A 22,927-nucleotide genomic window follows, 5' to 3' on the forward strand; every position below is an offset into this window, starting at 1 on the left:
CCTTGTGATTCTGCAACCTCAGCCTCCTGGGTAGCTGGGATTATGAGCATGTTTCATCATGCCTGTAACACTTGAATATTTTAACTCTTTATTGCACTATTCACAAATTAGTTTTATATGGTTTACTTTGTGGATTATTTTATTAATTCAACTTGATAATTATTAGTCATTGTGATAGATCCTGTAGAGGTTGAGTAAAATATAGTTCTTGCCCTCCAGGAGCTTAAAATCTAGAAGAGGAGGTTAAAAAAAAGAAAATACACAAACAACTCCAGTGTAACAGTTTTATTAATAAACAACAACAAAAAAATGCCAAAGACTGAAAGTGCATACCCCAATGAGGAGAGGATGAGAAAGCTTCGTGAAGGAGGTAGCATTTGAAACAGTCTTTGAAAACTCATTGATTAAAAATAAATGCAAATGTTGATTTTAACAGAGTATGATACTCATTTTAGAAAGTATATGGTTTCTTTCAGCATATTATCAAAGATAGTAGTTGTGAATCAGTACTCTGATTCACTCTATCATTCTGTATTGATTATAAATCAGTGTATATACTAGTTATTGTGGAGAGATGTTTATTCTCTAGTCATTTCTTTTGTGCCTACTAATTGGTATTTACAGATTCTATTCTTTTAATCAATCAACTGCTTTTTCCTCTTTTAAGGCTTCAGGTAGTTCTTTGAGTGATACTGGTCTTTTTTTTTTCCCCCCATAAGAAATTTTTCATAGAAGGCAGGTAAAATATTTAGTTTGAGTTGGTGCTAAAAGAGGAACATGAATAGTAGATGTTTCTATACAGGTTATCCTTTGAAATTGCTAGTCTTTTCCTGAGGGACCTGTAGGACAGTTAGTACTTCCCAAACATGCCATTCCCTTAGTTGAGTCTTCACTTTGGCCTCATATATTTTTATTTGTTCCATATCTTTCATTGCATATTAATTCTTTTGAAAGTATTTTGTAGTAGAAAGTTTTCACAATTTAGAATAAGTGTATGTTTTAGAGTTGACTATAAAGCCAGTTTTTAATACTCATTTGCCCCTCTCCCCTTTGCCTTACATAATCCCTTGAATACATTCTCAAACAGGCAAGGGCTGGGAATATATATGCTGTGATTTAAAAAGAAAGGGATTAAGGTTTTAATCACTCAAGAATCATCCTGACTTTTAAAGTATAGGAGGGCCATGCCTACTGGGAATGTTAGTACTCTAAGGTAACCCATTTTCCCACTACATTGTTGCTTTCAACGTTGTTAGCCACCTTTTCTTGTTGTTGTTTGAGTACTAGGGATTGACCACTGACCTATAATTCCAGCCCCTATACCACCCTTGCTTTTGAAATGGGGTCTCATTAAGTTGCTGAGGCTCTTCTTGAACTTGGAATCTTCCTTCAGCCTTCGAAGATGCTGGGATCACAGGCATGTGCCTGGTCACCTTTTCTTTTGATATGATTTCATACTTACTGAAAAGTTTCAAAAATAGTAAAACGGACTCCTGTGTATAGTGTATATTCTTTATCTAGAGCCACTGTTTGTTTACATTTTTCCCTATTTGCTTTTTTGGAGGATGGGGCTTACTGGATATTCAACCCAAGACCTTACGAATGCTAAATACACTCTCTACACTCTATACCTCCAGCCTGCTTTGTAGTTTACTTTCTCTCTGCTTTTTTCTTCCATTGTATGTAATTTTAAAATTTCATGATCATTTTGGAGTAAATTGTAGGTATTTTTTTTTAACCCTAAACATATTTGTAGGTCTGTATTTCTTACAGGTTATTCTCTTTTTAATTAAGATATAATTATAATCAAAAATTTAATGTCATCATAATAGTATCATCTAGTTTATAATCCATATTCAAATATTACTAATTATCCAATAATGTTCTTTGTAGCTTTTACCCTATTCACATTCCAATTCAGGATCATGCATTGCATATAGCTACATGTAACTGTCTTTTGTTCTTTATTCTCCTGTAGCCTGGAATATTCTTTTAGCCTTTCTTTGTATTTTTTGACCTTGACATTTTTGAATAGTGTAGGTTAGTTACCATGTAGAATATTCTTCAATTTGTTTTTTTCTGATGTTCCATTGATTAGATTGAGTAGGAATTCCGCAGATAGATATCGTATCCTCAGTTTTATCAGGAGACACATGATGTCAGTTTGTCCCAGTATTAGTGATATTGACATTAATCACTTGATTAAGATGATGTCTTACAGTTTTCACCATTATGAAGTTAAACTGCTTATCCAGTAGTCTTAACATCCACAGATGATTTTCTAAAGTCCATTTTCCAGAAGGGGGGTGGTGTACATTTGATGGTTGACATTCTAGTCCAAGGAAAACTCAACCTTTTCTTGACTTCAGATATTGTTTTCTGGGGACCCTACACAATTGAGTCCTGGTATAAGGATATCTTATGCCAAAGAAATGACTTCAATTCCACTTGTGGTTCCTATACTTCTCCCCAAAGAGAAGTTTAGGCCTCATGTTTTATTCCTGAACTGTCTCCTCACAGGCTAGAATAAAAGCTTCATCATTACTCTGATGTGAGGCTTCCCTTGATCACCTGGGATGATTTATCACTCTTTCTACATTTTTATGCTTCCAGTATTGCTTTGTTCTGCCAGCTGTTTTATCATTGACCACTCTACCTTTCATTGAGTTTATTGTAATTTTTTCTTCTCTACTAGTCTACCACCTTCTCAAGGGCAAGTAAGGATCATATTCATCTCTGTGTATCTAGTATTTGGCAAAGAAATTAGGTACCACTGAGTAGGTGCCCAATAAAAGTTTCTCAGAATGAATAGTGGAAGAGCAAATATAATTGATTGTGGCATAAGGTTAAATTGCAGCCTTAAACTCATTTTTTTTTGTCTGAATCCAAAACATTTCCTTTGTGTTTCTCCCCCTAACTTCATGGGTGAGTTTTTTAAGTGGTATAATTCTTGGACTCTTGCTGAGATAATGATAAATAGCTAGATGACCAAGTCTAAAGGATCAAGGCCTTACTTGGCTAGGTCACTTACTGAAGATTGGATCATGTGCTTCCTATAGGTCCTGTGCTTTATTTCCTCCCCAAGTAACTCTTCTGTTTTCCCCTTTTTCACTTGGGAATGGGCCAACCTTATTGGGTTCTAGATTTTTTTCAAAGTTTTAAAGATTTCTTCATCTATATTCAGCCTTATTCCCAAAAGGTATATAAAGTGGGTTAAATAGAAGATTATATTAAGTCAATGGAAGAGAATAAGGAGACAAAATCAAGGATAGAATTTTAAAATGGAGCATTGCATGAAGCAAATACAAAAATAATGTAAAAACATTGCTTTGAGTAAGTCATAACTCTTTTTTCCTAAAGATTCATGGTCTTGGTAGGTCAGAATGAAGGTGGAGAATAAATCCAGGTTAACTGCTAATATACTTTTTGTAGGATCTTTCAGAACCATTATGTGCTCATTTGTGTTGTGAGAGATAAAGAGTGAAGAATATAAGCTGTTCCCCAACTTTTTTGAACATGAAACCCTTCTTTTGCAGAACATCTTAAGAAAATAATATACTCTGAAATATTTTGGGCATTGCTGCCTAGGCAATCAAATACTGTGAAGACCTTGAGCTTTGTAACAGTGCTTCAGAAGAAAGGGACCTAGTATGTCATTAAAGGAATGTAGACATCTTAAGTCTAGTTTAGAAGAGATGGTTTAGGTAGGTAAGGCATCTGGAATTTTTTTTTTTTTTTTTTGGGGGGGTACTGGGCATTGAACCCAGGGGTACTTTACCACTGAGTTAAGTCCCTAACCCCTTTTATTTTTTATTTTGAGACAGGGTCTTGCTTTGCTTAGGGCCTAAGTTGCTCAGGCTGGCCTTGAAATTGAATTCCTTCTGCCTCAGCTTTCCAAGTTGCTGGGTTAATAGGCCTGCACCACCCTGCCTGGCTGTGGGAATCATTTTATGTGAGGAATGGTTGGAGACAGGAGATTTGTCATAGAGAAGAGAAAATGGGAGTGAGCTGGCAGGAACATGGGAGCTGTTGTCAGTTACTTTGAGGATTATGATGTAGAAGAGGAAAAAGAATTCAGTCTTAATTGATACATGGACAGACACTGGAACCATTGAGTAGAAACCACTGGAAGATCTGTTTTTTACTTGAGTAAAAGTATAAGAAAACTTTCTAAGCTTCATAGCAGTGCAGCAAGTAGGTTCTGTGGTGCTGGAGTTCACAGACTGGAGATAGGATTGATGATAGCATTCAACAAACTTTAAGATTCCTTCTAACAGAGATCTTACATTATATGAAAGTGCATATAGACCTTTTGTAATAATGACATAGGAGGTATTCTCCCATAGAGGTGCCCAAGTCTCCCTTTGGATATAATACTACCTAATGTGTAGATGTACAATTAATATTTGTTAAATGAGCTATGGGGAAAGAATCTGGGGGTAGGGGGCAGCAGGCACCATCCTCAGGAGAGGCAGGGAAGTCTAGTTGGATGCATGCTGCATAAACAGATGATGCTATTGAGCTCAGGCCACAAGCCAAAAGTAGGGTGGAGAATCATTCAAGCAATGATTTTTATTTACAGTCACACTTTAATTTTGTGTCACAGCTGTTGCGGAGTTGCTGCTGTGATACTTAGTGAGGGTCAACTCCTCTTTCTGAGTATGGACAGAAAGAGATGGTGCAATCTCCAAGTCCCTATAGGGTGATTATTTGGGATGATGGTCTCTGTTGCTTGTTTGGAAATTTGTTGCCCTTTGTCTATCTCTACCATATCTCTACAAATCCCTGCCTCCTTCTGAATTTTCAGTGTGTCTCACAGTTGGGTTGCAAAGTCATTCTTTGTATCATTGTGATAATTTCTTAAGTTTGAGAGCTTAATTTATATGAAAGTAGTAATACTCTAATATCATCAGTTATCTTAAGTTTAAATTCTGCGTATCGGTTTAGAATGAGTAAAGAAAAACTGTTAAATGCTTTATCCAGCATTTGGTCTTACAGGATAGTGTCCTTGAATCATTTGGGTTTGTTACTGTTTTTGTTGTTTGTTTCTTGGAAGTTTAGTGGAAATTTTATATCCCTGATGTGGTATATATTCACTCAGTATTTTATGGGGGGAAATACTGTTTGTTAATGTTATTTTAAAATTCTAAATTTGTCAAATATTAATTTTGTTTTCTTCAGGAAGACTGTTTTATTTGAGGAGTTGTTCCCTTTACCCCAACATTTGGACAACTTTGTGACTTTCAAAAAATGTGGAGCTCTTAGAGTGTTGAACTTTTGTTATGTTTATTCTTGGTTTTGGGGCTATTTAAATTCTTTTTGTTCTTCTATAATGCTTTCATTTGACTATTTCAAATCAAAGTAGTTTCTTCATATATATTTATCTTGTTTGCCCTAAAAATCTGATATTTTCCCTAAGATACAAAACCATTTACTTTATGTTTTGCTCCTTATAAAATCTAAATTTGAGAGTAGGATCATGTCTTTATATCTTTTCAGTTTCCTGTGTGGTATGTTGCATAGAGGAGTTCAGGAAATAATGGTCTAATCCAGCCTGCTTAGTTTATAGCTAGAAAACTCAGTAATTTGTTACTTGATTTGATACACATTTAGTATTTAGTATTTATATGTGTACCTTTATACTGTGAATATAATAAACCTTTGGATTAGGGTGTTAATTTATTTTGAAACTAACAAAAAGTCTTAGAATTGAGAGCTTCTAGATCACAATGACAACAATAGTATTTCATTTGTTCTTCATAGTTTATAAAGCTTGTTTACGTACAGTCATGCTCTGCATCATATTTTGACTTACATGTCATGGCTTACATATATGATAGTGGAACAACTGGCAATACTATATAGCCTACATTGTAGTAAACTCTGTCATCTGTTTGTCTAAGTATATCCTATGAAGTTCACATAGTGACAGAATTGCCTAACAAGGCATTTCTCATAACATACCCCTGTTGTTAAATGACATGTGACCATATATCATTTTATCACATCCTCAGAAATCCTGAAGTAGATAATTTTATTGTTCCCATTTTAGAAATAGTGAGGCTAAGAACCAAAGAATCAACTTGTTTATAATTGGTAGAGTTGGGACTATACCCCAAGACTGACTTTTAAATGTTGTACCTGTCCTGTTAAATCATGCTGCTTCCAGATCATCTATCTTTTTTTGTTATCAATGGACAGGATTTCCTTTCATTAATTCAACCATTTAATGAGTGTTGACTGAATGCTCAGCTGTAATAAAAAATACATTTTCAGGTACATTGGGGAAAATAAGACTCCTACAACATTTTGTTCTTACAATGCCCAAACACGCACTCACCTATGCAAATACACACTTACTTATATAGCAATAATCACATTGAATTGTACTTTGTCTTTTTACATGTTCATTTTCACAACTAGATTGTGTACTTCTTGAGTATCCTCTGATAATTCTGTAAGCTTCTTTATATCATCAGTGCCAAATATAGATTCTTACACATAGCTGTCCAGTTTATGATATAAATGAATGAAAGAATAAGCGAATTCAGAAGTGAAATTCCAAGGAATTCTTTGGGGGCTTACAGTCTTCTTGGGGAGATAAAGCATGAACTTTACAATAAATACAAAGATAAAGAAAAAACAAACAAATTGTTTTATTTTAAAGACAAACTTTGTTTATAGGGTTTGTTTTTTTTTAACTAATATAAAACAGATTCCCAGCCTGTAGTTCATGTAATTGCTTCCCGGCGTCAGGATTGGTCAGAGCATGAGATTGCAATGGAGACTAGCCCCACCATAATATATCAGGATGTATCCAGTGAATCACAATCAGCTACTTCAACAATCAAAGCTCTTTTAGAACTCCAACAGACAACAGGTATGAATTCACATGCTCAATTGAATGAAGCATGTTTTTTTCTGGAGACAGGTTGTGCTAAAATACTATCACTGTTATATATTATTTGCTATTATTTGAGCACATTTTCCCCCTCTGGACTTGTCTATAATCATTGGTACAGTCTGTTTACTTGTTAGTTCTTAAGGTGTGCATAGGAATACTGGAGCACAGATGGACTTTAGTCAGTAGAAAGGGGAAAAAGTTGGCAGAACTGTCTTCTCCATCTCCTGCTTAAAATGGACAGTCCTCTTGCCACCAGAAAGTAGGTCTGTCACTTCTAAGCACAAGGATAGATGAGTATGGTTGCCACTTACATTTAAGAGTAGCAGGAGGCAGATGGAAGGACCCCCTACTATCTTCTTTAATATTGGTAATACAATTTTGCTTTCATAAAACACCATTAATGGCTCTTGCTAACATTCTAATGTGTTTTTTAAATTTTATTTTCAGATTTCTTTGTTTGGGTTATCCACTTGTATTTCCATGCAAAGCTAGATTCATATAACAAGATTCTATCATTATTTCTAGTCACTAAATATTTTTAATAAGCTCTAGGACAAAACTATTTAAGTGATACTGAGTGTTCTATTATAAGTCAAAGATTATCAGCATATTTAAGGGACCAGAACAATGACCTCATATAATCTTTTATTGTATGGATAAATAAGCTGAGCACAAGAGTTTACCCAATTGGTTAGTTACAGAATGAGACACCACATCTTTTGATTACTAGTTCAAAGTCCCTCTCTGCTTATGGGTGACTTTTGTATTCACTTTGTTTTGTTTTGCTTTCTTTATTTATTTAAAATGACTTTTTAATTTTGTCATATGTCCTTTGCAGGGAATAATCTTTCAGTGGACTTAGTAATTGGTTACTGTTTATTACAACTTTGAGTGTGTACTACCTGAAGAATACTAGCATCTAATCTACATCTTAGGTTAATTCTTCTTTTGGTGTTAATTTTGGCCTTATAGATGCTTATCTTTGACAAATTCAGCCATTTCCATTAATGTTTATAGAGGTAGGAACTTTAAATGAATAGATTTTGTAGAAAAAGTGATAATAGAAAGTGATTCTATACTCAGAAACCACACTTGATTCCAGACCATTCTATGAGACATTTTTGCTTTAACAGTTCATTTTTCCTATCAATGAAAGTTTTTATTCTTTGTCATTAAAGACCTAGTAACATTTCTTTGGAGAAATCATAAATTTTTAATAGATCTAATTAAATTAGTCAGTGGATTGTACTCTTCTGTGTAGATGTGCCCTAGAGCAAATCATGCTGTGTGCTGCTTACTTACCCCTTATTTTTAGGTTGGAGAACTCCAGGGACCTTGAAGGGTAAAGGAAATACCCTAAAGGGAGTGAATAGAAGCGAAAGAAACAGCTGTTTGACCTAGAGATATGGGGGGGGGGGTGGATTTTGTGTGATTGCATTTGAGCCCTTGCTAGGCTGCTGGATATGGTTATGTAAATTATGCACTAGGTAGCCATACATAACAGTCCGCTGTTTTCAATTCATTATCTCTGTAGTTGCTGCCAGTGTGGCACCCCAGAGGTCTGGTTCATTATTCCTGTGGACAACTCTGGTTTTAGTACTTGTTTGTAATAAAAGTTAACTTTTCCTCTGACTTTTTTATGCAGTAAAGGAAAAATTGGAATCTAAACCAAGACAACCCACTATTGACTTGAGTCAAATGGCAGTGCCTATTCAGATGACCCAGGAAAAGAGACATTCTCCTGAGAGTCCATCAATTGCTGTGGTAGAGTCAGAACTAGTTGCTGAATACATCACTACTGGTAGGTGTCCTCTTAAAACGTAGTACTAAGGTAGGAAAGCTACCTTTCTGGATTTCATGGGTTGGTCATTTGGGGGAGAATATATTCTTTATATTTCTAGCTCTTTTCCTGTTTGTTTTCAGAGCAAATTCACATCATCCTTGGGATTTTGTCTGCCTTTAGTGGAAAAAAGATTCATAGAGTGTAGAAAGATTGCAAGTAATATAAAACTGCAAGTTGACCATAAATAATATTTGTGAATATAGAGCAACATTGGTCAGAAGAGGATAAAATATCTTTTGTCTAAGAATAAATATTTTTATATATTTGGATTTTTTAGTTTGGGGCTGGGGATTTAGTCAAGAAAGAAAGAAGATATAAAATCCAGTCCTGCTTTTGTTTTTTATGTAAAGAAAAAAATGTGGAAAACCTTAAATCTCTATGAGTTCTGGTGGAAAGCAGATTAGATATTTGTTTAAAATGTGGTCTGGCAGCAAAACACTAATGAGATTTTGGGATGGCACATATGGAGAAGTTAAATAGGAAGGATAATAGATTCTTTTTCTCATATTCTGGCAAGACCACACCTGGAATACTGCTTTCTGTTTTGAACACTTCATTACCTTAAGATTTGAAATAGTTTAGAGAGTCATATGAATAATTAAAGGTTAGGAGAGATGACTTACGAGGCAATATGTAGAGAATTCCTGTCTTAAGTTTTCATAAGGAGAGATTAAAGGAGAACATAAAGTTACAAGTATTTGAAGGATATAAATACCATAGAGGAAAGGGAATTCTTTGGCATCATTTAGGGAATATATTAGGGCTAATGGGTTAAAATTGCCCAAAAGGAAAATCCAGTTGATAGTATGGAAAGCCATGTAGAAACTTGAGAGTTATTTAGCAGAAAGCTAATTAAAGCAGAGGCCAGTATGTTGGGAAACTGAGTATTAACCTCTGGGGTAGTCTAGATTTGTCAAATTGTGAAGTAGATGAAAAGACCTATGATTTCTTCCCTTACTTATCCTTTTCAGAACGCACTGATGAGGGAACAGAGGTTGCTTTTCCCCTTCTAGGTAAGTGGTGTGCATCCATTTGTAGTATAATTGAAGGTAAAGATGATTGCTTGGAGGGTGGGGTGAGCACTTAAATGGATGCGCTCTACTCTGATCTGGTAGAGGAAAGGTAAGCTCCACTTAGTGAAAGGGAGAGAAATTTTCCTTTTGCAGAATAACAAGATTCTTTCTCAGAAATGAGCAATTTGATGCTGGAAAAATTAGAATTAGTTGAAATAAATAAATAATTGTTTTGTGGTGTTTATATGGCCCAATTAAGGTCACTTCATCTGTTTTCCAAATGTTCATTCTGGGGCCACCTTCCACAATATCTCCATCCATCATACAAGCAGCCATACTGAGCATTTGCTTTGACTTTAAAGGCTGCTGCCCTGGCCTGCCATATAATTCTGTAGAGGATGTTTAGTTTTTTTCTCTCTTAAACTTCAGTTTCCTATCTCTGGGGACTTGCTATAAAGAAGTTTACAATGTCTTGAAGGAGATTATTTTTAAATAGTTACTTGATATTAATTCATTTTTATTTAAAAAATAGTTATGAAGATTAGTATGGGTAGCAGAAATGTTTCATACAATCTGATAATTTCATCAGAAACTCACTGTTTTTCAAATGCCATGCATTTCCAATGATGTTTCCATTAAAAATAACTTGCTAGCTTAAATACTACCATAATTTGTTTTTTCTTCTATTCAGTCACATTATAATTTATTTTCAGTAGTTGTTTTAATGCAGACCCTGATTCCCTTTTTTTGCAATTCTGTTAAGCACAAATGGAAGATTTTATTAACACATAGAATTTAAAATGTACATATAAAGCATGCTGTGAACTATAGTAAGGTACTGCAGTACATTTATAAAAATACTACCTGTAATTTCATATCATATGTGTAGCACAGGAGAAGCAGTACATTTGTGAATATAGGTAGAAAGGGTCACCAATAATTGAGCTTATTTATGTTTTACTGCAGAGTTTTAAAGTTCTGTCCTTTAGGACATAAATGGCATGTTTACATCAATTCCTTTAGTGACCAGTTTACTAGTAGACACTTCACTGTTTTCTAAGCATGGGACCAGTGCTACTTAAAGGTATATGAACAGTATAATCATGGATTATTGAGTTTTGATAATCTCAAAATCCTTAGCTAATTTACAGATTTATTTTACTTTATCTGTTCGCGAGTCAAAGAGTTGGTTTGAATCATAAGTCATTTTTAAAACTCTGTAGATTTGGAAGTGACAGATGTTATACTGCTTAAAAATTCAAATTGAGGCAGGTTAAAGATGATAGATTGGCACCTATATAGACACAATTTTGATTATTCTCTGGGACCTTTTCAGCAAGAGAATAAGAAGTGGAGTGGTTTCCTACACTGCATTCTCAACCCATTTGTGTCAGATGAGCTAAATCTGAAGTGACAGATTTTTCTATATCTTCTTAAGGGCCATTTTTCAGTCCATTACTTGGTTTGATATCTTCTGTATAGAAACAGTAAGTTCTTATTATCCTATTTTGAAAACATCCACTAGGACTAGGGGTGTAGCTCAGTGTACTTGTCTAGCATTAGTGAGACCCTGGGTTCAATTCCCAGCACCAGGGAGTGAGGGGGGGAATCATACAAAACCTCAGGGTTTTTAGAGGTTGATAGAGGAAAGTGAATTCTTCAGATTCACATGAATCGTTGGTGACAGTGTAGGACAGAATCCCAGTGTGACCCTTTGTCTAATTTTCTTTCTGCATTACCCCCGACCTCTTAAATTTTTAGAAACTATAAGGCTATGAGACATTGTCACATCATATAGTCAAATGTTTCTGATGTTCAGATTGCATTTGGAATTGGAACCAAGAGATTAAAGAACTTATATTGCCTTACTTTCCTTAAAGATGTGTCTGGGATTACAAAAACTCATTGCTTTGTTCCCTTAATGAGAAAACAGTCATTGGAGAAAGTGAGACAGTTCCCAGGAGGATATAACTTTAAGGAATTTGTTCCTCCTTGGCGATAATAGTTTTCACAGCACTTCTGTATACTTTTCTTCTCTCATCCTTACAATAACTCTGTTATTCCCATTTTACAGATGAGGAAACAGAGTGTCAGAGAAGATAAGAGACTTTCTTAGAGTTACACTGCTCATAGATGGGCAAATTCTGCTCTTCTGCCTCTTAGTTCGAAATACCACTCTCTTTCTCTGTGATTCAAGCTCACAGACATTTGTTTAAAATGACTACTGGTTACAGATGCTGTGGTGATTTCTGGAGAAATATCATCACCTCCTCTATTTTCAGTCAGCCATCGATCCCAGCCCCAACAGCCCTCCCAGCCCCAGCGGACCCTGCTCCAACATGTCGCTCAGTCACAGACTGCAACGCAGACTTCGGTGGTGGTGAAGTCCATCCCAGCATCTTCCCCAGGAGCAATCACTCACATTATGCAGCAGGTTGTATATCTTCTTTTTCTTCCTATTTCTGTAACTGCCTCAATCCTGAAATAAGGTTCAGTTTCATCTCCTTAGAAGGAGAAATAACTGAATTGTAGACTGTTGTATAATTCTTTCATCTGTGAGGAGTGAATAGAGAAACTGAATTGGGGGGATCTTAACACCAGAAAATAGGAAACAGTATTTTTGAACCTTGTGTGAACTCTTAAGCTTATCAGAAGGGTTGGCAGTCTAGATGAATCTACAGTATCAGAATTGGTCACTATTTATGTGTGTCTAACTGTTATGGAAGCATTTATCACCAAGGTAAATAAGATTTTCAAATGAAATAGTATTTGACTTGTTTAGCTGTTTGCTATAGTTTGTTTTGTTTGTTCTATTTTATACTTGTATAATGAATCCTCATGGAAACATGAACAAGTAGGAAGATAAATATTTGACCTCTTTATATGTGATCAATTAAGAAGGAAGAGACTCAACTGGAAGGAGAGTAATATTAAACAGAAACATCTGATATTAAGGATTATGGGAAAAGGAAAAATATGTTGATAAGTTGATTTGAATCAGACACTGTGCTTTGAGCTTTAAGTACATTAATTTGTTTGATTCTCAACCTTGATTGTGTAATGTAAGATGAATTATCCCTCCTTTACAAGTGAGGAAACTCGTGCTCACAGAAGTTAAGTAACTTATCCCGAGTGGCAGAGCCAGGATTTAAACTCGAAGTGAACTGCCTCTGTTACATAGTTATATTATGGATATCAGCTTTAAGCATGACTTTTCTATAGTCTGAGTGAATCTTTTATCACTCAGCTGGTAGCAATTGAACCTAATTGTAGGCACACTACTTAAAAGGCATTGAGGAGATGTTGAATTGAAAGCTTCTATGTGTCAAGTCATTATGATATAGGAAAGAGTTCCAATTGAATCTGTTCTAAAATTTAGAGTGGAGGTATAGTATATGACAAGGCAGTGGGAAGGATGGGACTAGTGTGGATCTTGTGTCCCAGAGGGAAGCCAGCTGGCCAGAGGTTTTGCTCAGTGGCACATCTCAGTCTGGCCCTCTCCCTGCAGGTCTTGGCATTGACCTTTCTCAAGGCACTTAGAGGTCAGTCAGACTGTCCCTAAACATGTCACTCAAGATGGTATCTCTTACTAGCACAATTATAACTGATACCAGGCAGTCTCCCTTTCCACTGACAGCAGTGCTTCTGTCCCCTTCCCATTTCCCTCCCTCCTGGGAGCCAGGTCTCCAGGAAGCTGTTGCCTGGTAGGTCTGGAATCTGAGCACACACAGACCCTGGGGAAGCCTGCTGGGCCATCTCCATCCTCCTCAGGGAGGCCCTCTTTGCATATGTCTCAGGCAACATCCCTGACCTGCACAGCACTGGACATGCAGGTGGCCAGAGTGGGCTTTTCAGAGTAGCTTTTCTCTGGACACCTCACTCCTTAGTTACTATATTCTGTCCTTAGACAGGTGAGTGTCTCTCATGGTTAGGCCACAGAGATGTTTGCTAAGTCAGGGAACCTGTCTTATTTTGGGGCTATGCTTATGGGGTCACTTTATTCTTCTAATTCTGATCTATAAGTTCTGGGCCCCCTAGGAGTTTTCCTGAAGTAGTGGGCAAACCAGATTTTGAAGTACTTAATGTGTGAGAATTCAGATGACAAGAGTTTCAATCTAAAGCCCCCGAGGTTTCTTGTTTTTTTTAGGCTCTTGTGAAAATTTTTGAATGAATCTCATAAGACGTCTCCAGTTCAAGGAAAATGTAGCAATGTAGGTGTTTTCCTTATTCTTACTTTGTACCTCTTTTACTTAGGCATTAAGCAGTCACACTGCTTTTACCAAACACAGCGAGGAACTTGGAACTGAGGAGGGCGAGGTTGAAGAAATGGACACTTTAGACCCTCAGACAGGTCTGTTTTACCGATCTGCCCTGACTCAGTCACAGTCAGCTAAACAGCAGAAACTTAGCCAGTCCCAGCTGGAACAGACTCAGCTGCAAGTGAAAACTCTGCAGTGCTTCCAGACTAAACAGAAGCAGACCATCCACCTGCAGGCAGACCAGCTCCAGCACAAACTCCCGCAAATGCCCCAGCTTTCCATCAGGCATCAAAAACTCACCCCTCTCCAGCAAGAACAAGCACAGCCCAAGCCAGATGTACAGCACACACAGCATCCCATGGTGGCCAAAGACAGGCAGCTTCCTACTTTAATGGCACAGCCCCCGCAAACTGTAGTACAGGTGCTTGCAGTGAAAACCACGCAGCAGCTCCCTAAACTGCAGCAGGCTCCGAACCAACCAAAAATCTACGTGCAACCCCAAACCCCCCAGAGCCAAATGTCGCTCCCTGCCTCGTCAGAGAAACAGCCGGCAAGCCAGGTAACGGAATATTGATAGCATGCAAAGTTACTTCTCTGTTTCCGGAAAAAAATGAGAACATCAGGACCCTATCATGATAGCAGTGCTTTCTCCTGACAAGAGGAAACCAAAAGCCTCATTACGCTGGTATTACTTTGCCCGTCAGAAGGTTGACATTAGGAAAGAAATGCACTCATTAACATAGGAAGAAAAAAAAAAGAAAGCATAGCACTCAGAACTTGATTTTCCAGGCAGTTTTTAATGAAATCTCTTCAGCAATGATCAACAGTGCATAGAAGCGGTATCCCAAAATTATTTCTATTTTTTAGATATAAAAATTTATCTCCATGCCTGTAAACTCCTATTTCTGTGGCAATACCACTAAGTAAATTGCAGTATTTTAAGGAACTTTACCTTAAACAGAACATCTTCCTTTGTAGTTTACATCACCACCATCTAGTTAATAAATTTATCTTCTAGATTTATGTTCTAGGTTGCAGAGGAATTATTTGTGGATAATCAAAAGAAAAATTTTATTAGGAAAAATCAGTGGCCCTGGAATGATACATGTGTGTGTTTAAGTGTGTGTATGTATATATATATGTATATACATATATATATATGTATATATATATATATAAAAATAGAATATGTTTGTATAAATGTTTTTTGAGGCAAAAGATTGGAAAAAAAAATGCTTACCTTTTTTTAATTCTAAAAAACTGAGAACTATATGAATTAATTTGAGCCAGGTTGAAAGTGTACTATTTAGGGATGTAAATCCCAAAGGAAAACTAGGCTGCTGTTACTTTTTTTTTTTTTTTTCCTTTACTACTATAAACTTTGGCTGGCTGAACAAAAATTCTTTCAACCCCTCCTCTTTCCCTAGGTTCCTTAAAAGTAACCAGATCCTTCCCATCCAGCCTTCCTACTAAAACACTGAGCTTCAAAATGTCTTCCTAGTATACCGCACGAATGTTTCTTTTGCCATATTGTCTGGGGTGTTTGATTAGTTTTTCTCAAAGAGATGTAGCTGTAACACACACAACCCCAATTTATTTTCAGGTGGAGCAGCCAATTATAACTCAAGGATCCTCTGTTACAAAGATAACTTTTGAGGGGCGCCAGCCTCCCACAGTTACAAAGATAACTGGTGGCAGTTCTGTGCCTAAGCTGACATCACCAGTTACAAGCATATCTCCCATTCAGGCCTCTGAGAAGACAGCAGTGTCAGACATTTTGAAAATGTCTTTGATGGAAGCTCAGATTGATACAAATGTAGAGCATATGGTAGTGGATCCCCCAAAGAAGGCTCTTACCACTAGTATGCTCACTGGTGAAGCAGGATCATTACCCTCCACCCACATGGTGGTGGCAGGGATGGCGAATTCCACTCCCCAGCAACAGAAATGTAGAGAGTCCTGTTCAAGTCCATCTGCTGTTGGCCCTCCCCTAACGGCCAGGAAAATCGATGCACCAGGAGTGCCTACGGCAGGCCAATTCATGCGTATTCAGAATATAGGCCAAAAGAAAGCTGAAGAGAGCCCAGCAGAAATTATCATCCAGGTAAGAATTGGAAGGAAAATGAGAAATCTTGGGTAGATGGGAGGTTGTGGGTTTGGTGCATTTGGGGGATATTACAGAAAAGAGTCAAGCCAAGATGGCCAGAAGACAGAGATTATCTTTGAGGTGGTATTTGACAAATTTCACTTACTACTTATTATAAATTACAAATTTATATTTATTTTCTGGGAGAGAATCAATGGATATTGCCACAAAAGACACATAGAGGCAGTGAAGGGCCCCAAGCCTGTTCGTCAGCTTGATTTTATGGCCATCCTTGCTAGTGTGTTAATTCAGCAAATCAACCCAGAATATCAGTAGTGTCCTGGGTTCACATTTTGGGATCCCAGTATTTGCTCAGAAAATCCTGGAATTTAACTAAATGATACTTCTATTCAAGTTCATTTCAGGGACTGTTTTTCCTTGAAAAAACTGTTCTTGTTCTTGATCTAATTTATGTTTCTTAAGACAAAGAAAACCCAATTAACTGGAATAGCTAGAGAAACATGTGCAGAGATTTTTCTAATATACTTTTTACCTAATTTGAAATTAACTATAAGCTTTGTTTTTTATTTTAATCATTGTTATTCTAATAATCTTGTTATTGTCATGCATTGGTAAATTAACATCATGGAATTATTTGTTGATAGTATAGCTTCCTATACTTCACATTTTCTTCATTCTAAAAATCAGGCATCTATCATCCTGCATAGCAGATCAAGACTGAAGAATTACTGAGTCCAGACTAGCTAGCCCTTAAAAGTTGTGTTTTATTATTTCCCTCTCTCTTTGCAAGGTATTAGGTTGTCTTCTTGACATTTGTCATTTTTTGCTAAACTGCTATATAGCTTGGAAGTTATCAGAGCAGCACATTTTAGTTAATTGAGAATTTGGATTTATTGACATGTAGCTTTAAGATTTACCATAGATTCACTGTTATGTAACTTGGAAGTTGTAGTAAACTTGCTACTATTCGTGATGCCAAGCTGTGAGAGAATGCAAATCGACCACTGTTAAACTAATTGAGACATAATTAAGTATGGGGTTCTTAATAATAATTAAGGTGAGTAGAAATAGCCATTTAATATTCAAATAATTTGTTTCTTTAAAAACAAATTCAGTGAGTTAATTATTGACAAAAAGTTTTATTGTGATTTTTTAAAAATATTTTCTTGAAGAGGAAGGGGACAGTGGAAAAGGGATGGTTTTGTGCCTTCACCTTTCACTCCTTTGGGCAGTGCTACTTAAACACACTCCACCTTGGTTTCCTTATTAGTAATAGGGATAAGTAATGCTTGCATTATAGAATTGACATAAAGATTACACAAAATTCAGAACCTAACCTAGTACTTGACTCATAGTTAATATCCAACAGATGGTAACTGTTATCAATTTTACTAAAATTTACTGTTGGCTACTGGGGGGTTTAGATTGAAATCCATTTTGGATAGCTTATTTGGAAATTATTTTTCACACTTTATGAACAGGAGTGAAAATATAATTTTTTTCACATCAAGGATGATCGCTAATGAGTAGGTTCTCTAGAGAACTTGCACTTAACTTATAGCATGTCTCTTGTGCCAGGTATTCTGTGTCATAAGAACAGGCAGCAGAATGATTAAGAAGCACACTTTTGGAGCCAAAGTTCCCCAGATTTGATTTCCACCTGTACTCATTACATAATAGCACTGTGACTTTGGGCAACTAAGTTAACTAACCTCTGTACCTCAGTTTCTTTACCTGTGTAATGGAGACAGTTAAGATTACCTCATAGGGGTCGTTTTGAGGATTAAATGGGAAAAAGAAAAAGTTATAAAGCACTGGTCAAGTATTTGATACAGAGCAATGCTCAATAAAGTTAGCTTCTGTTATTATTTTCATCATTAATATAATCTGAGTATGCTTAGCTTCTGTTATTATTTTCATCATTAATATAATCTGAGTATCCTAAAGAACGGATTTTACTGATTCAGTAATATCTGTGGGGAGGAGAGAAGAAGGTCTGAAGTGCTTTGATTCCTTGAAGAATGCTCTTTTAAAATTCAACATTTTTGATACTAAATGTTTGAATGAAAAGGATTGTTCTTTGTAGACAATCTTGATTTCCTTCATTCATTGGTTCATTCCACATGTATTATTTAACCACTGTGTTTATAAGCCATGTACTAAGTGCTGAGAATAAAGCAATAAACATGATGGATATATCATCTTTCACAAAGAAATCTATATGTGGAGTTCATAGACTCTCAGAACTGCAAGGATCTTTAGAGAATATATCTTCCAGCCATCATACTTTATATAAGATTAAGGCTCAAGGAAGTGGAGTGACTTACTCAGAGTCACACAGGAAGATAGCCAGAGCTTCTGAACTGAAATCTATATCTGACCACATCTAATACTATATGGAATGGAGGGAAAAAAACAAAATTCCACTACCTGGATCTAATATCTATGCCTCTTGCATTATTTTCTTGATAATGTTAAAATTAAATTTACATTTCCCAAACAGAAAGTTGTTTTGGTCAGGCATATTTGTAAAGTGGTGCTATTCAATTTTGCTCTGGGGTTTTTAATGTGAATAATGTTATTAATTTGTCAGCTGTTTATTGAGCATCTAATATGTGCCAGCCTCTGTTCAAAGGTCAGGGCCAGGGCATCTAGCAGTTAATAAGATAGTCAAGTCTCTGCAACATCCGTGCTTTCGGAGTCACATTTCAAGGGTGAGGATCAATGTAATAAGTGATAAATGCAATAAACAAAATGTAACAGAATGTAAGAAAGCTGAGTTGGCAGGGATATCAGCACATTACTTTTGGTTAAGTGGTCAATGGTCATGAAAGTGAGGCCTTTCTCTAAACCTTTGAGCTAAGATGCAGATGACAGAATAGCTAACCTTTTGGAGTTTTTGATGGAAAGGATTCCAGGAAGTGAGGAAGAGCTAGTACAAAATTCTAAGGTAAAGTGAGTTTGACCAGAGGCTGGAGCCATGGTGAGCCATACCAAAGATAATGATTACAGAGTGTTTTAGCAGGAATAGAATGTGAACTGATAATCCTCTTAAAAGTGACCTGATAAAGGTGAGAAAAAAGAATATGACAAGGTAATGTGTGTATATTTACTTACCCAGAGACCTATAGCCAGGGTGTTCATCTACCAGTGTTTTATTGTTTAAAAGGCAAGTTTTGGCCTCTCTTGTACCTGAATGCTTTCACTACTTTCATTTTCAATAAAGATCATTATCCCAAACAAATTATTTCCCTTTGAACTGCCCAAGAGGCTTGAAATATATTGTGGAGTTAGCAATTATTTATCTTTCAGATAATAAAAGACTAAGATTTGACTTAATGATCAAATGAAAGTATCCTTTGAAGTCCGTTTCCTGAATTTGTCAGTATACTTTAACTTCCTTTGTTAGAAGAAGTGCCATAAAAAAGAGGAAAGATTACTTTGAGTTGTACAAGACTTGGGTTTGAATCCTGGCATTAACCCTGATAGCCGTGTGACTGATTAAGTCTCTCTTATCCTCTCAGTTTCCTCATTTGTAAAATGAGAATAATAATTTCCTTATAATGTTGTTATAGGGATGTAATAAAATATCATATATGAAAGCACCTAGCACAGTGCCTTGCATGTTGATGCTAAGATGTCAGTTTTCTTTTTTCTTTCCTTGGTGTTGTTAGGGAAATCCTTGTCATGTTTTCTTACTATAAAGATTCTCTCCTGCGTCTTTTCTTCCAGGCCATTCCCCAGTATGCTATTCCTTGCCACTCCAGCTCCAACGTGGTCGTGGAGCCCAGTGGGCTTCTGGAGCTAAACAACTTCACCAGTCAGCAGCTGGATGATGATGAGACAGCAATGGAGCAGGACATAGACAGTAGCACGGAGGATGGAACCGAGCCCAGCCCCTCTCAGAGTTCTGCCGAACGGTCCTAGTGTTTTGGACACAGGAGTGCACTTTAAAACCTGCTTGGTTACCAAGTGTCCAGGGAAACTTGTATTTTGATGTCTAAAAAAAGCACTTTGCCCGTACTTAAGCTGTGGACCCTGAAACAGCAGTGTTTCAACAAGATATTGCTGCAGGAGCAGCATTTTAACAAGATAAAACTCACAGGGGAATGTACTTTTTAAAAAAAAAAAAAAATAGAAAAAAAAAAGAAAAAGATGCACATCTACAGAGACTTCAGACTTGATATTCTTTTCTGTTGGACCATGGCCAATGGAAAAGTTTTGTGTTGCAGTGGAAAGAGACTTTTCCTGTGAATGTTTCTCAACTGGTTTCCACTGAGCAAAATGTCATAAAAAATACCATCAAAAAAAGAGAACGTGAATAGTTTGTATTTTGGAATGATGTGTCAGGAGCAATTTTTTAAAAAACCTTGTATGCTTTTGAAAATCCCTGGAAGTGTTGAATTGGTTAATGTTTTACATTTGCTCAGTTCATAATTAGTTTATAAATATCTAGGAAAATACTGGCATTAAAGAATCCTTGTTGGATGGTAGAAACCAGATCCCTAACCAGTGAGAAGTGCTTTTTGGGTAGCTTGTACATTCTCATCTGTTGTATGCTAATTTATTGTGTTGTTCCTTTGTGCTCTAGGTGGCACACTGCCTTCTATTTATTTAAGTGTAAACCTTTCAAAGCAGACCATATTCCTTCTGACATATTTCTTGTAAACCAGAACTGTCTACCCTTTGCACCTCCCATCCTCCCTTGACTCCCTGCTTTAAGAAAATTTATTAGAAAATGTTTCATTGTGAAACAGAGGAAAAGAAACATTTTCTAGCCCAAAGGAAATGTTCAGTTATGTTAAGGAAAACAAATTATTCAATCATATGATGCTTTCTTAATGTTGAAATTGCACATTCATGTTGGACTGAGACTTTGAAAATAATTTTTACATACTTTTGTTTAAACCCCTTTGAAATGTATAAAAAGTTCATCTATAGTTCTAAATGTAATGATTTTAAGCCTTCTACCTTTTTAGGACACAGTTTGTTTAAGCAAAGTCTTGTGGTCACTGTCACAAGTAGAGTAAGGGTTCAAGGGGTGGAGGGTAAGAATCAATTTGGACAAGTTGTGGCAAAGGAAACTTCATTTTTTAAAAAAATGTAAATAGAAAAGTTTTTAACGGTTTTATATAGATTTCATTATAAATAAGCATTTTAAGACTGACAAATGTTGAACTGTACATACATAAATCAGCATAACTGCCCAATTTTTTGGTGCTGAAGTACTGTAAGTAGAATTCATCAATAGTCTCCTAATTTTTGCGTTGACATCAGGAAAGAAAAAAAACTGTGATACTGTAGTTAATAAATTCCCCCTAGAATGACACTGAAGGTTTCGACACAAGCATTCATAAATAGATGCACTGGTTTATGGTGGTTGTCAATATTTCTACTAGGTGATAATGACTTACCCATAGATGGAGCTGTTGGATATCATTTCGTTGTACAAATTCATGTTTAAAAAACTTTGTGACTGTTTCTAGTTAAGTAATTTTTTAACTTCTCTTGGGTTATAGACTTCTTTGAAAATCTGATTAAACTATGAACTCTCTCACCAAAAAGATTCACATGCCAATATACATGTTAGATTTCACAGACAATTTTAGGGACGCTCGGATCCCTAACCGTATCCATGTATTCCAGGTTAAGCCCTCTCTTGTGGTCAGTCCATTACTTACAGATGTAAATTTTTATAAAATAAAATCTTTTAAATATTCATGGGTTAGATAAGAGCAAACTTTAATAAAGTTATGTTCTGAATATTCTAACAGCATAGCATACCTGTGTCCCTTTGAGAATTTAGCCTTAATATGTTTCAGCAACTGAAATGGCAAATGAAATTGCTATAGTCTATATTTATATATAAAATCAAATAAGAGATTCAAGATTTTTTTCTTTCAAAGGTGCTAATTCCTAGTAGACCATCAACTTAATTTATCAACAAATGTTAATTAGGCCTTTTCTGTGTGCCAGATACTGTTCTAAGCAGGGATACCATAGTAAGCAAACCTAAAACCCTACCCTTATAGAAGTTCACAGACAGGGCTTCCAGCTGATGAAATGACTGTGAGGACTGAAGGAAGGAGAAAACAAGAATGAGTCTGAGGTTTCTTGAATGATTGATGGTGATGCCATATCTGGATCTCCAGACATTCTTTTACTGAAAGTCTTAGCATTGTGTCTATTAGTAGTTCATGTTTATGTTCATAAATTTAATTTTAAGTCATCCCTGTGAAGGATATTCAGAGATTATGATGCAATTCTACCCAGTTACTAGAATTCTGAGAACTTTTAAGCAGTGATAAGAAAAGTCCATTTGGTTTAAAATAAAGCCATGTGGTTTAAAGTAAATTTTAATAAGTGCCTAGTACTGCTGATGGTGCTTATGGTGAATTTAGAGAACTTAAAGAAAAAAAAAACAGCTTTTTTGAGATACTCATATGCCATATACACACCCTTTTAAAGTGAACAGTTCAGTGGGTTTTAGTACATTTCCAGAGTACTAATTATCTATTGCCATAATCAAGTTTTAGAATATTTTCAACAACCCCCAAAGAAACTCAACTCTAGCCCATTAGTGGTACTTCACTTTCTGCCTGTGGATTTGCCCCTTATGGACATTTCATATAAATAGAATCATACGATATATGGTCTTTTTTGTAACTAACTTCTTTCACTTAGCATAATATTGTCAAGACTCACCCATGTTATATTGCAGTACCAGTGACTTTTTATGACCATTCCATCATGTGAATATGCCACTTTTTAAAAAAATCCATTCATCAGTTGATGGGCACA

The 22,927-nt window shown here is 36.0% G+C and overlaps 1 protein-coding gene across 13 annotated transcripts in view; it reads left to right on the forward strand.

The window, feature by feature from the left end:
* Positions 1-21,607, forward strand: part of Emsy (EMSY transcriptional repressor, BRCA2 interacting) — a 74,066-nt gene extending 52,459 nt beyond the window's left edge. For 4 of the 13 annotated variants that reach the window (XM_047516808.1, XM_047516800.1, XM_047516810.1 and 1 more), the window contains 7 exons: positions 6,716-6,880; positions 8,550-8,705; positions 9,719-9,760; positions 12,043-12,194; positions 14,015-14,578; positions 15,623-16,123; positions 19,859-21,607. In XM_047516808.1, coding sequence (XP_047372764.1) covers positions 6,716-6,880; positions 8,550-8,705; positions 9,719-9,760; positions 12,043-12,194; positions 14,015-14,578; positions 15,623-16,123; positions 19,859-20,053 — 1,775 coding nt within the window. In that variant the 3' untranslated portion in view covers positions 20,054-21,607. Of the gene's footprint in view, positions 1-6,715; positions 6,881-8,549; positions 8,706-9,718; positions 9,761-11,994; positions 12,195-14,014; positions 14,579-15,446; positions 16,124-19,858 lie in introns of those variants that run through there. The other 9 variants (XM_047516809.1, XM_047516801.1, XM_047516802.1 and 6 more) reach the window with 6 other exon arrangements.
* Positions 21,608-22,927: the final 1,320 nt, after the last annotated feature.

Source organism: Sciurus carolinensis, chromosome 11 (genome assembly GCF_902686445.1).
Source record: "Sciurus carolinensis chromosome 11, mSciCar1.2, whole genome shotgun sequence".
Classification (NCBI taxonomy): Eukaryota; Metazoa; Chordata; class Mammalia; order Rodentia; family Sciuridae; genus Sciurus; species Sciurus carolinensis.